Below are 21359 nucleotides of genomic sequence, written 5' to 3' on the forward strand. Positions count from 1 at the left end.
TTTATTCCGTTAGAAAATTCGCGTCAAAAATATAATTACCGTTTTAATTAAAATCTCAATCTCAATCTCAATCTTTGATGATAATTCCAAAATGCGGCGCATCTCGTTAGGATCGGCGAGACTGTCGCAAGGGCGCATAGTGCACGCTTCGTTTCGGGCAGCGCATCAGTCAAAAGTGGGCCCGAGGAAAGTGTGTGTGCGTGCGGCGTGCACGTTTGCGTGAGTGAGCGAGATGAGCGAGGGAGAGAGATCTCGCGTGTGTGCGCGCGCGCTTATGCTACGTAACAAACGTTAACAATGCATACCGGGACCCGCGCGCCTCCCTCCGGGAATCCCGATCTTTCGGTTCACAACCGACGTATTACTTATTTATTAGGACCGTGCCCGGGTGGTCCGCGACATGACGGAATCGATTACGCGAATTCGCGGAACCGGCCCTTCCTGGCTCGAGCCCCCTCGGAATTATGCTTCCACTCCTTTCAGATTCGGCCTCTCTATTCCCGTCTCTTTCCATCTCCTCTCCTCTCTCTCTCTCTCTCTTCCTTTCTCTCTCCTTCTTTCGCTCCACTCTCTCTCCTTCTTTATTCGCACTCCACGCTCTCTTTCCGTCCTTCTTTAAACTTATACACCCTCTCTTGTCCGTCCTCGAGCCACCAAGGGCTACTCTCGTTCTATCGCGTCAATTCTCCTTCTTCTTCTTCTTCCCCTGCTTTTCCCTCATACTCTTACTCTCCGAGCTTGTTATGTAATCAGAATAACAATAATTTGCTTCGAAACTGCTTCGACTGCTCATCAATCTGAGTGACAACCGGTTACCCGCGGTTATGCGTAGGTATCGACCATTTAGCGATCCATCGAAAGAGAAGCTTATCTCCGTTGCAGCCTTCGCATATACGCTCTATGGGCGATCCCATTGCCGATTCGACCGATATCATCGAATATCTCGACAATTAATCGGCATCGGAGGAGGTATTAAATCATGTAACATAAAATTAGGACAAATATATTTAGCCACCTCTGACGTTAGTTGTGACCTAGACAATATAGAGTGCATTACGATACATTAAGAACTAAGAAAAAATTAACGTGAGGTATCTTCCGGAACAATGATGGGGGATGGAAAAAAGTACAACGAGTATTGCAATGGTATGTACAGATTTTATTAGGGTTTAGAGTGAATACGATTGAATCTGTCTGTGTGACTGCTTATGAATCTATGTATGAGTGTGTGTGTGTGTGTGTATATATGTGTGTAATCCGCATGTTACATGTAATCCGAAGAATGAACGTGGGGTTTAGGTAGCTAGCCTCGTCCTAGCCTCGTGTGCGCATTCACACCAATATAATTGATTCGCAATGATTTGTAACTGTTTCCTGTTTTTCTTTTTTTCACATTGTAGTCTCCCCGTTTAAGTATATCTCACCTAATTTAATTACCGTTATACACAATAATTCGATATTAATCAATAAATCTGTAATAATAAATCCGTATAAACGTTGAGTCGTGTGCGTGAGTGAACTAGTGGTGCCGAGCCTGTCGTAGGATCGGCTAGGAAGTCTCTGTAGTAACCAGCGGTAAACGTATCACAAGTTATGTAGCGTTCATTTATCCATTATCGGGACGGGTGTTGGGAGCTCGAGGCCAATCGCGTGTAACGTGTGTCCATTAGCGTTCCTTTTAAAGCTCACATATCTCTTTAAGTTTATTTCCACGGAAGAAGGAAACTCCGTTTATTCGTAAAAGGCCAGCTAACAAGAACAGATTCTCCCGGACTGTCTTCCAAACAAACGATTTGTGCTTTCTGAAATTAATGGCCGTTAATCGATGCACACATTTTGCCGAAGGAAAAGCTTCATTCTGACAGATACTGTCAGAACACGCCTTACATTCGGTCGAATAAACCGATTATCTCGACAACGATTGATCATCGCGCATCTCTTTCGTGGCATCGATCTTCCAACACTCGGAAGTATTGTAGTTATAGCGTGTGACGCAGTGCGCGCCGCGGCGTCTTAATCGTTCGGCTGTTTCCCACCCTATAAATAGACGGGACGCGCCGGCTGCCGCCGCGGGCGCGCGCTGCGCTTAGGTAATCGTTCCTTTTTTTATTGTATATCAAACTTTATAAACTGTAATACAATGTAAACCTGTAAAAAATATACTGGGTGGCGGCGGCTCTGTATAATATAATAAGTAGTATTATAATCGTTATGGTACAATTGTAATTAGTATAAATATATCGTTATATTATAATCTGCGATGTGTGCTGCTTCTGTAATCGAGATCCCGTTTTCTCTTTCCTCCCTCGTTTTCTATCATTTCTCATTCGCATCGTATTGCACACACCGAACTATAAGCTATCACGCGCTCTATCCACTTTTTCACGGCTCTCAATGCACACCCGTATCACCTCTCTCTCTCTCTCTCTCTCTCTCTCTCTCTCTCTCTCTCTCTCTCTCTCTCTCTCTCTCTCACACTCACTCTTTCACACACCCTCGATCTCTTCGTCTCACTTACTTCTCTTTCGTCGTACGGTAAAATACGATCCACCGGTATCTACATATTCCGCTTCTTACGAGAAACGGTATATATAGTTGTGTACAAACGCGTCGCTCTTTACGTCGGTTATACCACGCTTTTGGGGAGACGGCTTTAGCTAAAAGCGTCCTCCCGAACACGTTAATTCGCGTATGACAGACGCTTTTACTTAAATCGCGCCTAAAAGCGAGGTAAGAATACCAGTCTTTGTTCTTCCTTTTTCATTCTCACGAACGTGCCAAATACGACATATTCATAAGCGCATCTGCATCAAAAGATGCATGCATAGTTATCGAAATTACGACTTATACGATCGCGCGCTAACAAACATTCTTTTATTAATATCGCGTATAGTCGGATTTTCTTTTTTACGAAATGTGATAAATATTTGCCATACGTTTCCTAAAAATGGATCCTCAAAAGCTTAAATAATACTTCGAAGATTCGATTAATTATCAATAAAGATATATAAAATAACTAGTATATATAAAAGAGTGCAACTTCTGACAAGAGACAGGACAACAAATTCAACAAGTAAATTCTGTTTAAAAAAAATAATAATATATTAAAAACATTCACGTCTGGTCTTGTAATAGGAAGCTAAAAAATTGATAGGATTTGTTACATTCGATTCTAGGTTTTCCAAACGGGAAACCTAGGAAAGGTTTCTGGAACCTTTCAAACTGGAAAGGTCGATGATAATTATTATGTCAACAAGCATTTACGCGGAAATAAAAAGAACCGAGCGGTGTGCCGTTTATATACCGTACTCCGAAATAACAAATCTCATACGCGTTCGTTCATTCACTCGTTCGTTCGTACATGTTATTTTATCATGCGCTCGGGGCGAGGCTAGGGCGATTTAGGAACTACGTGACAGCACAACCGATGCAAGTAACTATTTCATCTGTTCTCGTTTTTCCGGTTTTTTTTCTGTTTCTTTATACAATATGGAGTCCTTGATGAGATTTCGAAACGGCGATTTCTGCGTCGGTGATTTCGGCGATGACGCGTCGTCACTTATCGAATGGAAAATGACAAACGCGCTAGATGAAGAAATAATCATCTGGGAAAGGTAATATATCTTTCCTGTGTGCGAAAGTAACGGCCGGCGAAAAGGCGACGATGGGAAACAAGTTTTCGTTACGGACCATCGGTAACTCGACAACTTCAAGCTGTTCGAACGTGCCGCCGGTTGGTAAATCCCTTCCGGCGGAGAAGTCCACGGGATTCCCCCGCGAGTGTGGTTCAACGCCATCTTCCAACGACCGCGTGCACAACACAATGCACTTTCCATTCAATTTGTATTCGGCGGGAAAATTCGTGGCTATCCTAGAGCGAATCAAATTTCAGCTAAAGCTTGCGTGTGGTACATTGATCGTTGATGACCCACCAATAACGCCACTATGTAAGAATATCGAGTGTGTTACATGTGTTACATGTGCATTTTTACGTAATCGCGACGCAGAAACCGCGCGTTCTTACAATGTGCTCGCCTATTTTGTCGTTTGTGTTTTTGTTTCTCGCCTCTCAATGCTCATTCGATCAAAAATTGTATTCGAAGAACAATGCTCGCGACGCACAATTATCGATAAATATACGTATATGTATAATATGTATATATATATATAAGTATGTATACCTATATATTACGCATAAATAATCGACAGCGCGTTTATCTCTGATCTTATGTACAGTTGTAAATTACACGAAATTAAAAATAATATTTTGCGGAGGCATATCCTCTTGTTTTTCACTGTCTCTCGAATTTCTCTCTTTCTCTCCTACAATTTCTCCCATTCTCTCCAACGCTTTCACTCTGTCTCTTTTTTTCTTTCTCTCTCTCTCTCTCTCTTTTTATCACTTTCCCTTATGCAATAAGTAAGATAATACTATTCCTGTTTCTTTTTTAGTTACTGGAAAGTTGTATTAGTTATCGTCGTACTGTACGGTAGGAACTTAAAATGGTGACTTCGCTGAGCGAAGTTCCAGAAAAATAAAACATTCTCCATTCGTCAGTCAGTATCGGTGCCTATCCGGTAGCTTTTTTTATAAATAACCTAATCTTTTTTTTCTTATAAAATACTGTATTTTCACGGAACACAGCTGTTGATGCATAAAAAGATTAGAGTGTTTATAAAAGAGTTGATCCTGCGACGCGATAAAAAATTATTGCAAAAATTAGCGTACGTTAGAAGATGGAAAATTTAGAAAGCACGTAGTACTCACTAAACCAAGTAAGAGATGCTTAATCAATGTAGTTGAGAAAATTGGATAGAAGTAGGAGCTCTTTCTTATGTTGAGTGAACACTACCTGCGTTTTATTATTATCCCATTTTTTTCTAACATACAATGAAAATAATGGCACAGAGTTATATAAAAAAAATGTCCAATAAAAAACATATAATCCCAATGTTCGAATAATAAACCTTCTTGTTCTTTTATATTTCTTTGCATCTGTGCCTGCGTTTAATTTTATATTTTAATAATAATCTGTATACCATTGCAATTTTGCATGATAAATAAGAACTGAAATCACTGTTAGCGCGGATATTGGCGCCGATTTTGTCGATGTATCTGTGTGAGCGAATAAACAGCGAACAAAAAAGCAAAATCAAATTTATTACAAAACTCGTTTCACATTCGCTGTTCAGTCACTGCAGTTAATACCGACCTTAACACGACACTACAACACAAGTAAAACAATATGACAATTTAAAATCAATTAATAATGAGTTAACATGTATTATCCTTTCGCTATAATAAAGTAACCAATCGATACGCGTCTCTCTATCCACACCCTATGCGACAATGATAATGCTCCTTTTTCTCCGTGCCTGTGTGTGCCTATATGTCCCCCTGCTATCTTCTCTGTCTCTTACACGCACTCTCTCTGTCTTTCTCTCTCTTTCTCCCTTTCTTTCCCTTTCTCTCACTCTTTCACCCTTAGGATACTCTCTCATCTTCTCTCTCCTTCAAAGCTTTGCGCGTCGTCTCTCGCGAGAGAGGCGAGAGACGATAAACAACGCGATCGGAGAGAAAGTTCTCTTAATATTTAATATGCTAAAGGGGTCCCTACGAACAACAAAAACGTTAAGTGAAAAAGAAAACCGACCGTTTCTTTTTCCAATCATCTGCAAAATAATACTGAATTCTGCACATGTGGTGCCTATCACAAATAGACCTATAAGATAATATTTATGTACGCTCTCGCACGCATTCCTATATGCATACGAACAGTCATTTAACTGTATTTCAACTCTGCGCGATTTGCCGCATACAGTTAAGATATAATCCTACTTCTTTGTTGCTCCATCCCTTCTCTCTCTCTCTCTCTCTCTCTCTCTCTTCTCTTTCACACATACACACATACACACTCTATCCCTCTCTCTCTCTCTCTCTCTCTCATTCTCTCTTGTCAACAGAGTGGATAAAAAATTGTTAAAACCATTTTCAACGTACTGTACCATCTTAAACGTCCGAATGTAATTTTATGATGCTCGAATGAAACATAAATTAATTACGAATACAAAAACGAGATATTTACAATAACGGTCGTTTAATTTTTGATCAAAATAATTTCACTTTGAATAGTAAGAAACCAGAAAACTGCAGATTGCTTTCTTCTATACAAATTTCGTCGGTTAAGGAAATATTTGCAAATAAATATTCATAATAAGACATCTCAAAAACAACTATTTCTAACAAATTCAATTAAATGCACCTTAATTAGTGCAAATTAAACCCTTTTGCATGCTAATTTGTCTCAATGTAAGAAGATAATGTAACGTGACAATTTATGAGCATCTCGTTAGACTAACTATTTATATATCTGTATACATACGCGCTTATGTCAAGCGAGACGAGAACCGACAGTACAGCCCGCTGGAGCAGTTATAAACTCTTTTGAAACACCCTGTATATATAATATATATAATATATAGTATTAATAATCAATAATAATATCAGTTTGTATTGTACAGGTTGTTTGGGGGGGGAGGGGGGTCCGAAAACCTCTGTGGTCTCTCTAATATTCACTTCAAACCCCGTGTCGCACCTATACGCTCCGTCTGTCGTTTACGCTCTACTTAAATCGCTATTATTATTATTATTATTCGTTATTTTATTATTATTATTTTCTCATAATATATCTTATCCTGTTTCTCTCTAGGAGTAGTAAAGAGTGTGACATAACGGATTCTATCATATGATTCTTATTTCTGTCATTCATTTACTTTTTGTCTCTCTTTTCCCACAACTCCCCCTCTTTTCTCACCTTAATCTCTTTAACGAAATAATCATATCGTTATTATAACTTTAATAATTACCTAAGTAATCATTTACCATTACCTTTACAATTTAATATGTAGCATTTTCTTTATCTATCGTAGATTTGTCTGTGGCTATCCCTGATGTGTTAGTTACCCTGCGCTTCCGTCTGGTTGTCGAAATATTGTTGTGAAATTGTGGTCTACGATTAAAAGTATGTTCAACGTTTGTTCCGTATTTATATTCTTTCTTTTCTTGCCTCCAAATATTCATCAGATCAGTATGATTTCGGTGAATTTCAGCATGCTGCAGACATCGCGCGCGAACGCATTTTTTTTTTTTTTTTTTCATGTCTCTTTCGTGCGATCGAGAATTGAACTCTCCGAAATTATACCGTTGTTGATCCTCGATTTCCCTTGAAAAGGATTTCGCGTCTCGGCATTCACCAACGGAACGGCGATTGCGCGTGCTTGTCTCGTTCCTCGTCGAATTATTCCATTCGCAACGAGTCAAACCAGAGATAGTCGTTCGCGTCTCGACAGATCGCGCGATTTTTCGTTCTGCTCGTGTTGTCGGATTCTTCAAAACGTATCGCGAAAGAACTCGAACAGAAAGAAGCGAGCAGAATAAAACGGTCAACAATTAAAAATATTTATTTACAGACGTAACGGTGTAGCTACCGAGTAAACGAATTAGTCCCTAAAAATTATGCGCACCGGAGCATGCTGACAACGAGTAAGATTCTCGGGGGATTGGCAAACAGGAAATCTTGGCAAGTTGTCGCTGTTATTGCCTCATCCACGTCCGTCGCGCAATTCGGCAAGATTGTTTCTTTTTTTTTTATTAGAAATGAGAAAAGGGTTGCGGACGACTCGCGCGAAAGTGACGTTCGATTTTGTGCCAATGATATTCTCGTCACCTTATTCAATTGCATTCGAGAAGCTCCTTTTAAAAACCGTATCAATAACTGCGTGAAAAATACATTTCTATTAAAATAGAAATTGTTCTTTTAACTGAGTTAACTAAAGAACCGTCGAATCGTAACTAAAACAAATCTACAAGTTGAGACTGAAAGCATTAAATTAAATTAAAAAAACTTTTTAGAAAATTTAGTTGAAAAGATTAAAAGATTAATCGTATGATATTACAACAATGCATAATGTCCGTTGATTTCGAATTTAATTCAGAAATTTCGAATCATAGTTGTATAATCATATGTAATTGAATCTAAAATATAATATACGCATATTATACGTAATATTATACGTCATAACTTAATCTAAAATAATTTATCAAATGCTAAGTTTTATTTGTTGAATGCTGAAGAGAAATACTTCTTCATTGTCCTATTTAACCCTTAAACTACACCCTGGGTCAAAATGACCCAGTAAAAAATTGTGTCGCATTATCTACCATTGAAATGCTGAAATCGGGATCTGTCGCGCCATATATATCTTGGTAGTTTTAACTTTTCTTTAGATAGCGGTACATTCGCTGTAAGTCAGCAGGCGTCCGGCTGTGTCTGGCTGCCGTCCGCGTCAAACGTTCCGAAAATCACGGGTCATTTTTTGAAATGTTAGCTTTCGCGCGTATTTTTACCTTAAAGTATATAATCCAAAGAGTATGCAGTTGTGTTTGTTGTTAAATTTTCACGTAAAAATATTGAAAATTTAGAAAGTTATTGATTATTTCGTAAAAAGCAATTTTTTTGGTTCATAAACCATATTTTGAATTTTTGAACCATAAAACTTTATTAATAACCCTTCACAAACAATCTCACATTCATTTTGAGTGTTGCAAGAATGCACCCTTTTAATTTCAGCCAAAAAGAATCGATCCCCCGTTTGTGGTAATTACGCAAAGTAGCGCTGGTTCAAAATGACCCAGGGTGCAGTTTATGTCTCAAATAGGTAGTGTGTAGTTTAAGGGTTAATATTAATTTAAAATTTAGATATAATACTAATAATCATTTATGTAATACGTATATATGTGTATATATACATGTAATAAATATATGTATATAATAACTGAAACTGTAAATTAATTTATAATTAACATATGTTGCAATAATAAAAAAAAATATAAAAATTATGTAATTGGATTCTTATTTTTATTTATAAGAATAGAAGAAAAAATATTGTTAGATATTATAGTTAATATTAAAGTCTTATATATATTGAAACATCCAATTACTGTTCAACAAAAAAATATTTTTTTCGAGTACACAAAAACGAAAATAATCGTTTTCTTTTTTCGTAACTTTTTTAACGCTGAATATGATTTCATTCATCAAATGGTTCTATCGCATCATAATTTTAAGAAATTTGCAGTTAAAAGACTATTGCAAAAAAGGACTATTTTAGTGTATTGTAGCATATTATAATGATGATATATGTGACATATTAGAGAAGTTTTATTACAATCAAAATTAACTATGTTGTTAAAATTTTCAGTCCTCAAAAGGAATTTGTGTCGATTATGGTTAAAAAGATATTAGGGTCTATTGTGTCAAAGCAGCTTATATAAACCATTAAGGATCTATCAAATATTTTTTAATTATGTTATTCAAATTTAGGAGTTTTTCAGGTCACTGAATACTAATCTGATGTCAAAGTTGATAAATTCAAAATGGCAGAGCTAATGTTGTGAATGTCAAAATAAAGAAATAGTCGAATTTTTACATTCCCTTATCAACTTTAACGTCACATTCAGCGACCTGAAAAATTCCTAAATTTGAATAACATAATTAAAAAATACCCTAATAATTAAAAATTATTTGATAAACCCTTAATAGTCTACGTAAGTCACATTTTGGACGCGATAGATCCTATATGTTAATCATCAATTTTTTTAACTATAATTGGTACAACAGATATATTCCTTTTAAAAAAGCCTAACAACATATTTAATTTTTATTATAATAAATTTTTCCAATATGTCACATATTGTAGTTATAATATGGCAATATGCTATACAATAAATACAGTAAAATAGCCCTTTTTGCAACTTTAATTTCAAATTTCTCAAAATTGTGACCTGATAGAGCGATTTGGTAAAAAAGATCGTATTCAATGTCCAAAAAACTGCGGAAAACGATTATTTTTGTTCTTGTACATTTTTTGTTGAACGGTGTTATAATATCTAGTGTATATCTATTTGATCTATATTTTGTATAATTGTTCCAACTGTTAATATCTTTTTTTCTTTCTTCTTTTTCAAGTTAAAGACGGTTTAAAACGAGCTTCTCGACATACTACCGTTAATTACTCGTCATATATCTCGCCACTAGAAAAAGTTTCGTTCCATCTCACCTCAGATTCTATCGTAAACATAATTGTCATTTTCCGTTCGAGGCGCCCGTTATACTGACAACGGGCCGTGCGAGCTTTCCCCGACGATCGTGAGTCCATCGTAGCAGACATCGTACTTTATTCAGCCGTTATAGCAAATACTATTTGGTATATGATCGCTTTTGCAGCAGGAACTATTTTGTAGCAGCGCCGAGAGTCATTCGCGAAAGCGTGTCGGCAATGTTTTCGATGCCGTTTCATTGTCGCGAAAACATTCGACAATCTTCAATTCGCAACTCCCGAGAGAGAATCAGTGACTGAGAACGACGCTAAAACAAGACGACGATCTGCGGTGTCGTCGGCGAGTTCGATTGAAACGAGCCCGAACGTCGAAAGGCGGAATGTATGCTCGAAGATTATGCTATCAAGATTCAATTTTGATAAACTGAATTTTTACTTTTAATTTCATCTTCACTTAAAAGATGTTTTCGGGAAACAAATCTGTCGATTAGACATCTACTAATTGTAAGAGTCAATTTCCAAATTATATTCACCGGGTATATCGAACTATACGAACTATACGAAGGACTCTTGTGTGAGTATTGTTCTTGACAACGGTAAAAATCTCGCTACACGCGGCCGAACCACCGACGGAGGAAAGACACAACAACGAAACCCAAGTGGCAAGCACAGAAACGAGCGGAGAGCAGTTAATGGCGCTTAAGCGTGGATTGAGCAAAGCTCGAATGTTCATCGAGAGCGTACCCTGCGGAGAGCTGCGAGTCGGTTGGTAAAAGTCAGTCTTGTGAAGGATATTATAGTGTCTTGTGTTGAATCGCGCGCGTGTAAATCTATATAACCCCCGTGCGATGAGGAGCCTCACGGAGAGAGTCGCTTAATTAACTATCGTGCGATTAACCCTCTGGCTGCGACATGTGAAACGGCTTTCACAAAATATCCAAGATCCACAGATGGATCCGTCAATTCTAGCTAGACGTATATTGCTGGATTCCAGACAAAGATGTTTTACAAAGAACATGTCACAATTGTCCGGAACCGATTTGATGAAATATGTCGTTATGTATAAATATCTAAGAGAATTACAGAGTTATAAATTATACATAAAAAAATCATGAAAGTTTTGTAAAACATTTTTTATATAGACAAGAATAAAGCTCTTGAGATATCAAGAGACACGGTAGTGTCTCGCGCCAAGTACACGCGGAGCGAGACCGACCGTGACTCTTTTACGCGACGCGACGGGTTGCGAGTACCCGAGATGTTGAGATCTCGATAACGAGTGTACAATCAAACTTGAATCATAAGACAAATAAAAGCAAACACCGATAAAAATTATAATATACAAATTATATTATTTTTTATAGTGATTTTATACAAATTATTGTTTCGACGAATAATTGCTTAGAAATCTTAGAATACGATATAAGCATTAGTTTTCAGGGGGAATTGTTTCATTCTTTAAATCTCAAAATGGACACGTATCAAAATATGTCTCCTAGATTTTCGTGTTTAACAACATATTAACCGAAGAACGAACGCCTCATTTTTTGCATCACCTGGGACTATTTTTACATTCCAATTGAAAGTCATTGTTATTAATTACATATTGCATATTGTATATTGTTCTATAATTTATCAGTATTTGAGGACAATATGTATATAGATTTACTCAACATTTTCCGAGAAAAGTAAGAACAAACTAAAAAAATATTTAAAAAACGAAAGAAGCCTATTAAAATTATATAGGGTGTACACTGTATACGGTGTTTAAGTAACTTTAGCGCCCGTTCTCGGATTAAAGAAAAATCAGATCGAATTCTAAACAGTTGTGATTAATGTCCTTTGTCAGAGTATACTGAAAACTTTATAGGTTTTTGAGTTTACATGCGAGTATGTGCTGGCATGAAGGCGAATCTTGAAAATGTCAGCCGACATTTTAAAAAAGTTCGATCAATCTCAAATCTGCTAAAATATTTCAAGATGGCTAATTTATCGCATTTTGGCGCGACATATGTTTATCGGATTTCTTTATAACAATCAATGACGGATCGCATATATGTACGATATGCGCAGCCAGAGGGATTAATCGACCATCCGTCCAGCCCTTGGTGGGCAACGGTAACAAATCACAAATCATCAATCATCAATCATCAATCATCGCTTAACATCAACATACAAGAACGTACCGTTTCAGCCGAACAGTTCCACGCAATCCTAATCGGAACCGTTTTGCTGTAGTAACGCAGGCGCCGATTGCGTTGGTTGCGGTTGCATCGACGGTTCCTGATGATGGTGATGGTCAACAATGGGGGATGGTGTCTCGCTGGTCTGCGAGTTCGTCAAATCGCAACCACCGCCACTGCTGCCGCTTCCGTCCCCTCCCCCACTTCCTACGCACGCACCCCCGCCCCCGTCGACGCCCGGGTTCGCGGACGATTCGAACGCCTTCTGCTCGCTCGGAGGTAGCATATGCACCATATTCACTGCTAGAGGAAACGATGCAGCAGCATATTCGGCCGGATAAAAGCTCTGCGGCTGCGGTATATTACTGCCAAGTAGACCGCGATGGGGATATCCGCCGTTGTCTCCCGGATGCTGCAGCGGCAATCCGGTGAGCCCATGGCTCATCTGCGTGGACTGCTGGTGCTGGACGGGCTTGATGTTATTGTTATTCATGATTTCGGGGGTGCTGGCGCCGGTACAGTTCCTACGTAATTGCTCGAGCTTTAGACTCTTTCCGTATTTACCACGCACGTACATCAGCAAGCTATTGTACGGAATCCCAAACATACGACTAGCCTGCGACGTGGTTAGTTTCTTTTCCCAAACATGTTGCAAGGCAAGTGTTAGTTCGTTATTCGTCCAGGACCTTGGTGGTCCTCCTCGCGGAGCGCTGTGTTGCCCCTTGGGTCTGTTAACTGCGAGTGCCCGAGGATTATGATCGGTCCATCTACGTGGCGCGTCACTATCACTTCGATGCTTTTTTGCCTTTTTGGTGGGTGGAGGGCCGAGACTGGGCGTACCGAAGAGATTTTGCAGCGCCTCCGGCTTGAAATTATCCGTGAGAATCGAATCCGCGAGGAGGTTGCCTCTGTCGTACGTAGTAGCATGGTGTGAGAAAAGTCCGCCACCCAGAGCCGTTACGCCGTCCAAAGTCGGAGTGAACATCGCCATAGCGCTACGTCGCGGCAACGCCGATTCCTGTTGCTGCTGCTGCTGATACGGATGAGATCTCCCAGAACCGTGGGGACTGTCTTCGCGTGGATGGTGACTCTGGGCCGACGGCGGCGGCGGCGGCAGTTGACTCTGCGGATGCCCGGGCAACCATTGGTTCGTCAGCTGGCCGAGGCTTGTCAGGTACTCGGTAGGATGCGGCTGCGACAGCGACAACGTCGGCATCGTCGGTAGTGACAATGTTACAGTCGCCGCTACGGCCGCCGCCATGGCCGCCGGGATGTCCGGTATAGGACCATCCGGATGATGCAACAAACTGGTTCCCGTGAGCGGTGAACCGCGAGGACTACTCGTTGCTTCGCTGCCCTCCGTCTTCACGTGATGCTGATCCAGTCCGCTCGGCGATATGGGTTTCTTCATCGAGAGATTCTCCGCCATGTCCTCCTGCTGTTGCTGCTGGTTCTGCGCGTTGTTAATCGATTGTTGCTGATGATATTGAGATTGCTGCAGCAACAGCTGCTGCTGCTGCTGCGCCTGGTGCTGACCACCGCTGAGATTAAGAACGCTCGTCAACGGACTCGAGCTGACCGGCGGAGTCGAACGCCTGCTGAGATCTTGCGGCAGCAATTCGCCGGATCGTCGGCGCGGACGCGCCTGTTTCCGGCGTGGCATCGACGGCGAACCGCAGCTCTCGCGGATACCGAAGTTCATGTGGCCAATGAGCGGCTTGGCCGGGTGGTCCCTCGTTGGTTGAAACAGAATGGGTTTCATCTCCCTCGTGCTCTCTAGCGGGTTCTCGTCCTCTTCGGGTGTGCCGTGTCGCGCGACTTCCGGCGTCGGTAACTCGGCCAGGATGAGATCGCGCGTCGGCGTTGATGCCAACGACGACGGCCTGGGCTCCGTCGACACCGGCCTCGGCTCCGATGACGACAGCCCACGCACCTGCAGACACTCCGCGGCCTTCATCAGTCCCGGTAACTCCTCCTGGGCGATTTGCACCTCGCCGCGATATATGAAATGTACTAAAGTGGACAGCTCATGATGCGAGAAGTCCTTCAGCACGATCACGGGGTGCTTGCATGGATTTTCTGCGAATATCCTCTCGAAGAAAGGACTGTAACATAGGAAAAACGACTCCATACGATTAGGACTACCTTCACCCCTTTCTAAGTTCGATTGGGGATCATTCCAAAGAAGTCATACGTTTTTTCAATTTTGATTCATTTACATTGATCGATTTACGCTGACTACGTTACAGCACAATCGATCAGAAAAATTTTGCACCGCGCTGTTCGCAGCGTTACGGCGTCTCGGCGTGAAACGTTGCGTGTCTTCGCTCAGTAAGACAGAACAACGACGCGGCCAGAAACCGCGGGCAAAAAGTTACCGCAAGGATTAGCGCTCCTTCCTCGATCGAGCGACGGCTCGAATCAATCAGATGGTACAAGACTTTCGCTCGTTGTCAACTTTACGTCACACGTCCCGCGCGAAGTGAGAAGAGCGTTGCGGTACCGCGTAGACGGTGCGAGGCGGCACTTAGTCGCCCGGTAAACCACGAAGGTAAGACGCGACGAAGACATTTTTCTTCGGATAAGAGAGAGACCCGCCGAGCACAAGAACCACTCTCAGTTTCAGTGCGCGTCGCTTCTTTAAGATACACTATACACTTCCGCCGATCAATAAAACTCGACTGATCATTTTCAATCGAGGCGAGGAACTGCTAAAGAGGCAAGTAGTGTAGGAAGTTACTGTCACGAGATACATGGGCAAAGACGGAGAGTTTAGAAAACTTTAAACCTTCGCCGTCGAACTAATATTTCTTATCCCGCAAACATTTTTTTTATCGCGATACCGAGACAAGGCATTTCACTCACAATGGCGTGAGTATAGTGTATCACTCGTTATCACTATTCATCTCATAAATCTGTTGCGTAACAATTTTTCTTCCTTATTTATTAATACAAAAGCAACTCGTGGGTGTTAAATTCTACAGAATTGAAACCAGCATAAAAATAATTATTTCAAATACTAATTATAATATATATAAATCGAAATATATATATAATAACTAAATATAAATCAGTTTCTCGTTAATTTTATTTATTCTAAAAATAAAAATTTAGCTGATTGCGTTAAAAATACAAGAAGAGCAAAAGATCAGAACAAGATTCAGCACCTGGAAAATTCAAGCGAAGAAAAACTCTTTTACGGAGTATCTATATCTAGCTAGGATCGTAGGACTTACCTGCAGGCGCTCAGGACGACTTTGTGTGCCTTGACGCTGCTGTCGGCGCAGATCAGGGTCACGTCGACGAGCGTCTCCGCGTGCAACAGCTCCTCGAACGCCCGTTGTATGTGGGCGAGATGGTTGTGCCATCGTAAGGAATAGTGCGATTGCAGAGCCATTCTGTTAGGACTGTTCCCGACGCTCGACATTTTTCTTCCGCCGCTGCCGCCGGAAGATGGTGACTTAGCAAAGCCGCCACCTTGTCCCGCCGCCTTTTCGCTGGTGCCGCGTGGTCTTTGTATTTCGGTTTACCTTTCCCATGCACGCACGCACGTGACCACGTACGTCCTACAACTTCTTTGTCCGCCCGTTTTCCTTGCCGCCTTGACGCTAATCTTGCCGGTTTCCTAAAATCGGAATATGCGAAATGGTTAAAATGGGGGTCACACAAACCTCGTTCTCCAAGAAGATGAAAGAGAGTGAGAAAGATTAAAGAAGGAAGAAGGGAATATATAGCGACGCGTTGTCCCGAAGATTATAGAGAGTAGTAAGTAGATGCGTTCTTCAACTTTTCTCGCCATATTTCTTGAAGTTTCGGAGGATCCACGGACGATGCGCGCTCGCGTCGATATCAAGCCGGCCAATTAGAAAGTTTTTACAATACCTGACGTGCTCGAGATAAATTTCGAAGTCAACGTTTTCCCTACGGACGCTGTTGATTGCCGCGTGACAATTTTAACCTGGGACTGCACCTTCCATTTGCATTATTTTTCTATTTCACGCATTCCATAGTTATCCTAACAGATTAGCGTCAAAATTTTAGAGATTTTTCATTGCCTGTGTAATCCGTAACTGGCCATTCCCATATATTCTTGATCGGCCATTTTAGTTATCATATAAATATGGCTTTTGTTACTTTTTTCTTTAAAAAAAATTATGTATAATGCAAGTAAAGACAGAATAAAATAATAAAGTGATTTATTGCAGAAAATTGTTTCAATCTAAATTTTGTGCAGATTATGTTACAGGTGACAGACCTGATAGACACTAGAAGGCACTTCTTCGAAGAAACCTCTTTCAGGTAAGAAAAATAAGACTAACGGCCGTGTCGGAAATGTGATTTTGCAAAGATTGCAAGCTGCGTTACGCTAGGCATTATTGTCGCTGATTGCGAGACAGACGATCCTGATGCAGATACGTGCTGTTCCCGAGATAGCATACGCATTAATTATTTATCCGGTCGAATATACGCGATAATTACGGATAATTATCGCACTTCGGGCAATTCACCCGCCAAGTATTTAAGCAGCATCGGCACTCGCTTCATCGACGATCGGGTGTGTTTGGCTATGAATAATTTCGCGCCTGGTAAAAAGGGGGATAACCGGAGAGGGGAGATGAGTGGCGGTCACGGTTAATTTTCACGCTTTCTGTAGCGCCGCCCAAAATTCAAAGTGTTACGAGAGAAGTTTTCCATGTGTAAAACCCGCCAAGGTATCTGTGCAGCATACTTATGCAGAGTTAAAAAGTTATGCCTGATGGCAATCGTATCGAAACCAACCACCTACCTACGCTTTTCCAAACGAGTGAGAATGACAATGAATAAACTCCGAAAGATTTTCTCGGATGATTAATCAAGTATATTTGTGCGTTGTGTCTGATCGCTGACTGACAATATATCCGTCCAATTCTTGGAGAGTTGCTAGAAGACACTATCCGCGAGAGTAACCCGCCGTCTCTATCAATCATCCGTTAAATTGCAGCGATTCGTAAACTTGTCGAGGAGGCACGTTACACAGATACGAGTGAGGTTTTCGTTTTATTCCCTTTATTCGTAACGCTTTTATATAAATGTACGACTTTAAATTAGGTCGATGAGGTGCCTATAATGTGAACCGTACTTAACAAAATTGCAAATTCATTTTTAATTAGTCCCTGCACTGATTCCTTTCTCTCTCTTCCTCTCTCTCTCTCTCTCTTTCTCTCTCTCTCTCTCTCTCTCTCTCTCTCTCTCTCTTTCTCTCTCTCTCTCTCTCTCTCTCTCTCTCTCTCTCTCGCCCTCTACGTCAATAAAATACACTATTTAACATACGGGTAAGCATGCACGCAATTCTAACGGAATGGATGACCCTTGAGTTTCTATACGTTTCTCTAGTTGTCTGTACGCGACGCGAATTGAAACGAATGATGTAGCGTTCGTACGTATTTATTTTATAATTAAAACGTAATTAATGCAAAAGGCGGCACACGTGCGTAGGCGCACGACGTGACCTGGAACGAGCGTACACCTCTTCAACGTCACGTCATTCGCACATATGTGACAGCTTCGATTATAAATTGCATCCGGTTAAAAACCCACCTGCAGATACGCGCTCGATAAACCATTTCGGTCACAATTACGCTAGCGATAATACAATAACGATAAAAATAATATAAAATCACGCGAGGGGCGGAGGAGGAGGGGTGCGAAGAAAACGCGAGCACGCCGCATGTGAAATAGGAGAATTCTCCCGCTCAATTTGCGTTCGAAAGAGCTTCTACGTGAAACGAATATCCCGGCAGCAACGCGCGACTTTAGAAAATCTCGGAAAATAGAATCGCGGTATCGAACGGAGTAGAGAAGTTTCACTTACACTCTGCGTTGTCAATCATCTACTGTCGCCGTTACTATATCGGCACATTAAACGAGCAATTAATATAAAATCTCTATCAGCCATCGGATAATTAATTGCCAAGCTGACGGCACCCTTGCGATCGTAAACAGTCCCAGTCTCGTAGAAGAGACGGACATAGTGTATAACAAACTGATATGATAAACAACAACGGAGTGCAAATGAATGATCTTAATGTCGCGGTTAAGTAATCGAGCTGGCTTTTCAACCTCCTTCGGTGTCTTCTCACAACGGGCGAGCGTAAAATTGGCGCTCAAAAACCCGTCGTTTCGATCGCTTTGACGAGAATTGCCTCTCGCGCGAGAGGAAAAATTACTTTTTTCTCTCTGCGAGGCTCGCGATTCACATGGAGCTCGGGGGGACCGCCGGCTCGGGATACGCCACTGGGCACAGTCGAAAACTTCCCGCAAGTTTGTTGTCAAACTCGCACGTGTTCGAAAAAAGAGCGCGGATTTACGTCAACCAGTTACTCTCCCGCGCCATCCGCTGTTTCCCCGCGCTTTATTCTCCTTTTTCATTTCCGCATCCGCGTCTCGAGGAGGCGGCGCCGCGTCGTGCGTTGCACGCGGGCAAACTATTAGTCATAGCGGTGCATAACACATCCGAAAACTTCTCGTCAAACGAGGCGACGATTTATACGGAAAAGAGCCGGAATTAACGTCGATGCCGGCGAGTCTCGCGAACAACAAGAATTATGACCAAATGGCACGTACGGAAATTCGAAATTTTCGTAATAGAAATATACGATGATCCCGCAGCCAGTCGAGAAGATCGGATTCCCACCCTCAAGTCGTATAACTTCGCTAGCCAAGAGATACATATGTGAGAAAACTAGTTGCTGCACCTCATATTACTCTATCGTTCCTGAGCGAATCATTATCCAACTGTAGAGACTTGGGAAAACACGAAGAGAGAGAGAGAGAGAGAGAGAGAGAAAGTAACGAGTCTACGTTGGGGAAACTATCATTACTGGAGTTTAGAGAGAATTTATGATATCTACTTGTAAGGATTTTTCTCGTACTTCTCGTTCGTATTTTGAAAGTTTTCCCTCGGAATTCTTTTGTTTCAAATGTACTGGGTACATTTTCTTTACGTTTTCTATATAGTCAAAATGTGTCTTTGTCCATATAACCGCCGAAAAATATTTTTCAATGTATCGCAGATTGTAATTTCGTTGAGTTGACAAGAACATAAAGCGTAAGAATATAATGTTAACTATTTACGTTTCTGTCATGCATTTTCCGAGAAGCAACAAAATGTGCAAATGTATATTTATAAGAATGTATTATAAGCAAAATGTATTATACGCACAAAAATGTATAATATAAGTAAAAGTCCATTCAACTATTATTGAATAAAAAGGAAAACAATTTCATAGTCTTTTTTTTGTCAGAGCTCGCATACGCGTTACGCCCGGAAATTTATGTGGACTTACTTAACAATTTGCCGATAGCATCTTAAACGTCCATTTAAAATTGACTCATGGCTCGCAATCATAAATACCAGGTATGCAACGAAGCTCGGATGCGATCATCACACAAATTCAAACAATGGATGCTGGTAAGTTGAGGGTTAGCACCGGTCTCGCATGACTGATCCGATCGAACTCTTAACAAATCTCCATTGGATCTCATGAGTTCCGATTCCTCTCGGCGTGTAGGACACAATTCCTCCTTCGTTGATACAACCCGTTCGACTCCAAATTAGAATCGTTCAAGCCAATGAGGGGGCATAGAAAAATGCGAAAAGCCTCGTCCTTCCGAGGCACCAGCAACATCGACACATTCGTGAGGCCTCAGCGAAATCGTCGAGCTCACACGTGCGCCGATTTTGTTCGTCGCGCATCAGAGAGAACGTAATTTCAAAGCCGGAAAAAAAAACACATACGGAAAGACAATGCACAGTCGGTGCAATCTACGTTTCAGTGGACACTCGCGTCACAAACAATGCGGAGCGCGCAGGAACATCATATACGATGGATGGATCTTGTCGGCACACTGCACACCGAACAATACCTTCGAAGGTCATCTTCGAAGTCTCGACAGTCTCGTGCATTCTTGCAAGATGCCGGGGAGGGACCACCGGCCTGCAGACCCGTCGACTGCCGATGATTACTCCGACGACGCGGGAAATTTTGCGCGGGAAGACCATGTGTGTGGCCAGAACACTTTTGCGCGGAGAGACCGTCTCTATCGTGTGACCACACGTTAGAGCAAAAAGTGAAACGAAGAAAAGGGAAGAATAATGAATGAGCAAAAACGAGGAAAACAGAAATTTTCCTCATTTGCTCCGACACGTTCTCCGTTTAGGAATTAATTAAAGAGAATATCAAGAAAAAGTTGCGGAAGAAACATATCACGATGTAATAGAGACGAGTATACGTGTAACAAGAAAATATGTAATAATAGACAAAATTCTTTATCTGATAGAAATTTCGATCTATATTATGATCTTCGTGGCATACGGAAAGATAGTAAAATTTGAACTTGCAAAAGTCCATTCCACTAATATCACACTGTCACATATCTCACGCACACAACCGGTAAGCAAAGACACTCTGTTTCAATTCTTAAAAGGAATTCTAAACATTACGGAAAGAACGAGGCGCAAAGGGGAAAAAGATACAAAAAGCCTACGGAGAGCACTGCGCCTTTAAACGATCAGCTGATTCCTCACTATTGTCACCCACCGTATAGCGAAGAGATCACAAAAGAGTACGGACCTAACCACCGACCGGCGTCGGCGTCTCACGTGGGTTGCTTTCCCAAAAGTATTTCGGTGCGCACACACGTGCGCGACACGTTTTTGAGACACCACACCAAAACAATTGGCAAATGCAGATTGCGAGCACTTTCGGCGAGCGAGAGATCCCCCCCGCGTTAACTTCCGCAGCGTGTAGTGCGCGTACCGCCGAGTAAATACGCGGGTAAACACTGGGCTTCCGAGTTTCACAAAGTCGCTGCGAGACACCACCGAGCGAGGGGGGGACGGAAAATTCACTTCAAGGCGCGCGGAGAATACACCGGGGGGGGGGGGGGGGGGAAGAAGGATTGTGGATGCAGCGTGCGAGAGTTAACGCGTATCCTCGCGGCCGAGAGAGAGAAAGAGAGAGTCACGCAGGAGAACGGCAGGAGGAAGCGCGTGGGTGCGCGCCGCAGCGCGCGAGG

The 21359-nt window shown here is 41.5% G+C and overlaps 1 protein-coding gene across 3 annotated transcripts in view; it reads right to left on the reverse strand.

Annotated features, from left to right (window-relative positions):
• Nucleotides 1–1377: 1377 nt before the first annotated feature.
• Nucleotides 1378–21359, reverse strand: part of Lov (BTB/POZ domain-containing jim lovell protein) — an 85530-nt gene continuing 65548 nt past the window's right edge. For all 3 annotated transcript variants that reach the window (XM_077405093.1, XM_077405092.1, XM_077405091.1), the window contains exons 2-3: nucleotides 15539–15927; nucleotides 1378–14407 (exon numbers count right to left, since the gene is read on the reverse strand). In XM_077405093.1, coding sequence (XP_077261219.1) covers nucleotides 12334–14407; nucleotides 15539–15729 — 2265 coding nt within the window. In that variant the 5' untranslated portion in view covers nucleotides 15730–15927 and the 3' untranslated portion in view covers nucleotides 1378–12333. The remainder of the gene's footprint in view (nucleotides 14408–15538; nucleotides 15928–21359) is intronic.

This window comes from Temnothorax americanus, unplaced genomic scaffold (genome assembly GCF_048541705.1).
Source record: "Temnothorax americanus isolate GAGA-0224 unplaced genomic scaffold, ASM4854170v1 Scaffold2, whole genome shotgun sequence".
In the NCBI taxonomy this organism is placed as follows: domain Eukaryota; kingdom Metazoa; phylum Arthropoda; class Insecta; order Hymenoptera; family Formicidae; genus Temnothorax; species Temnothorax americanus.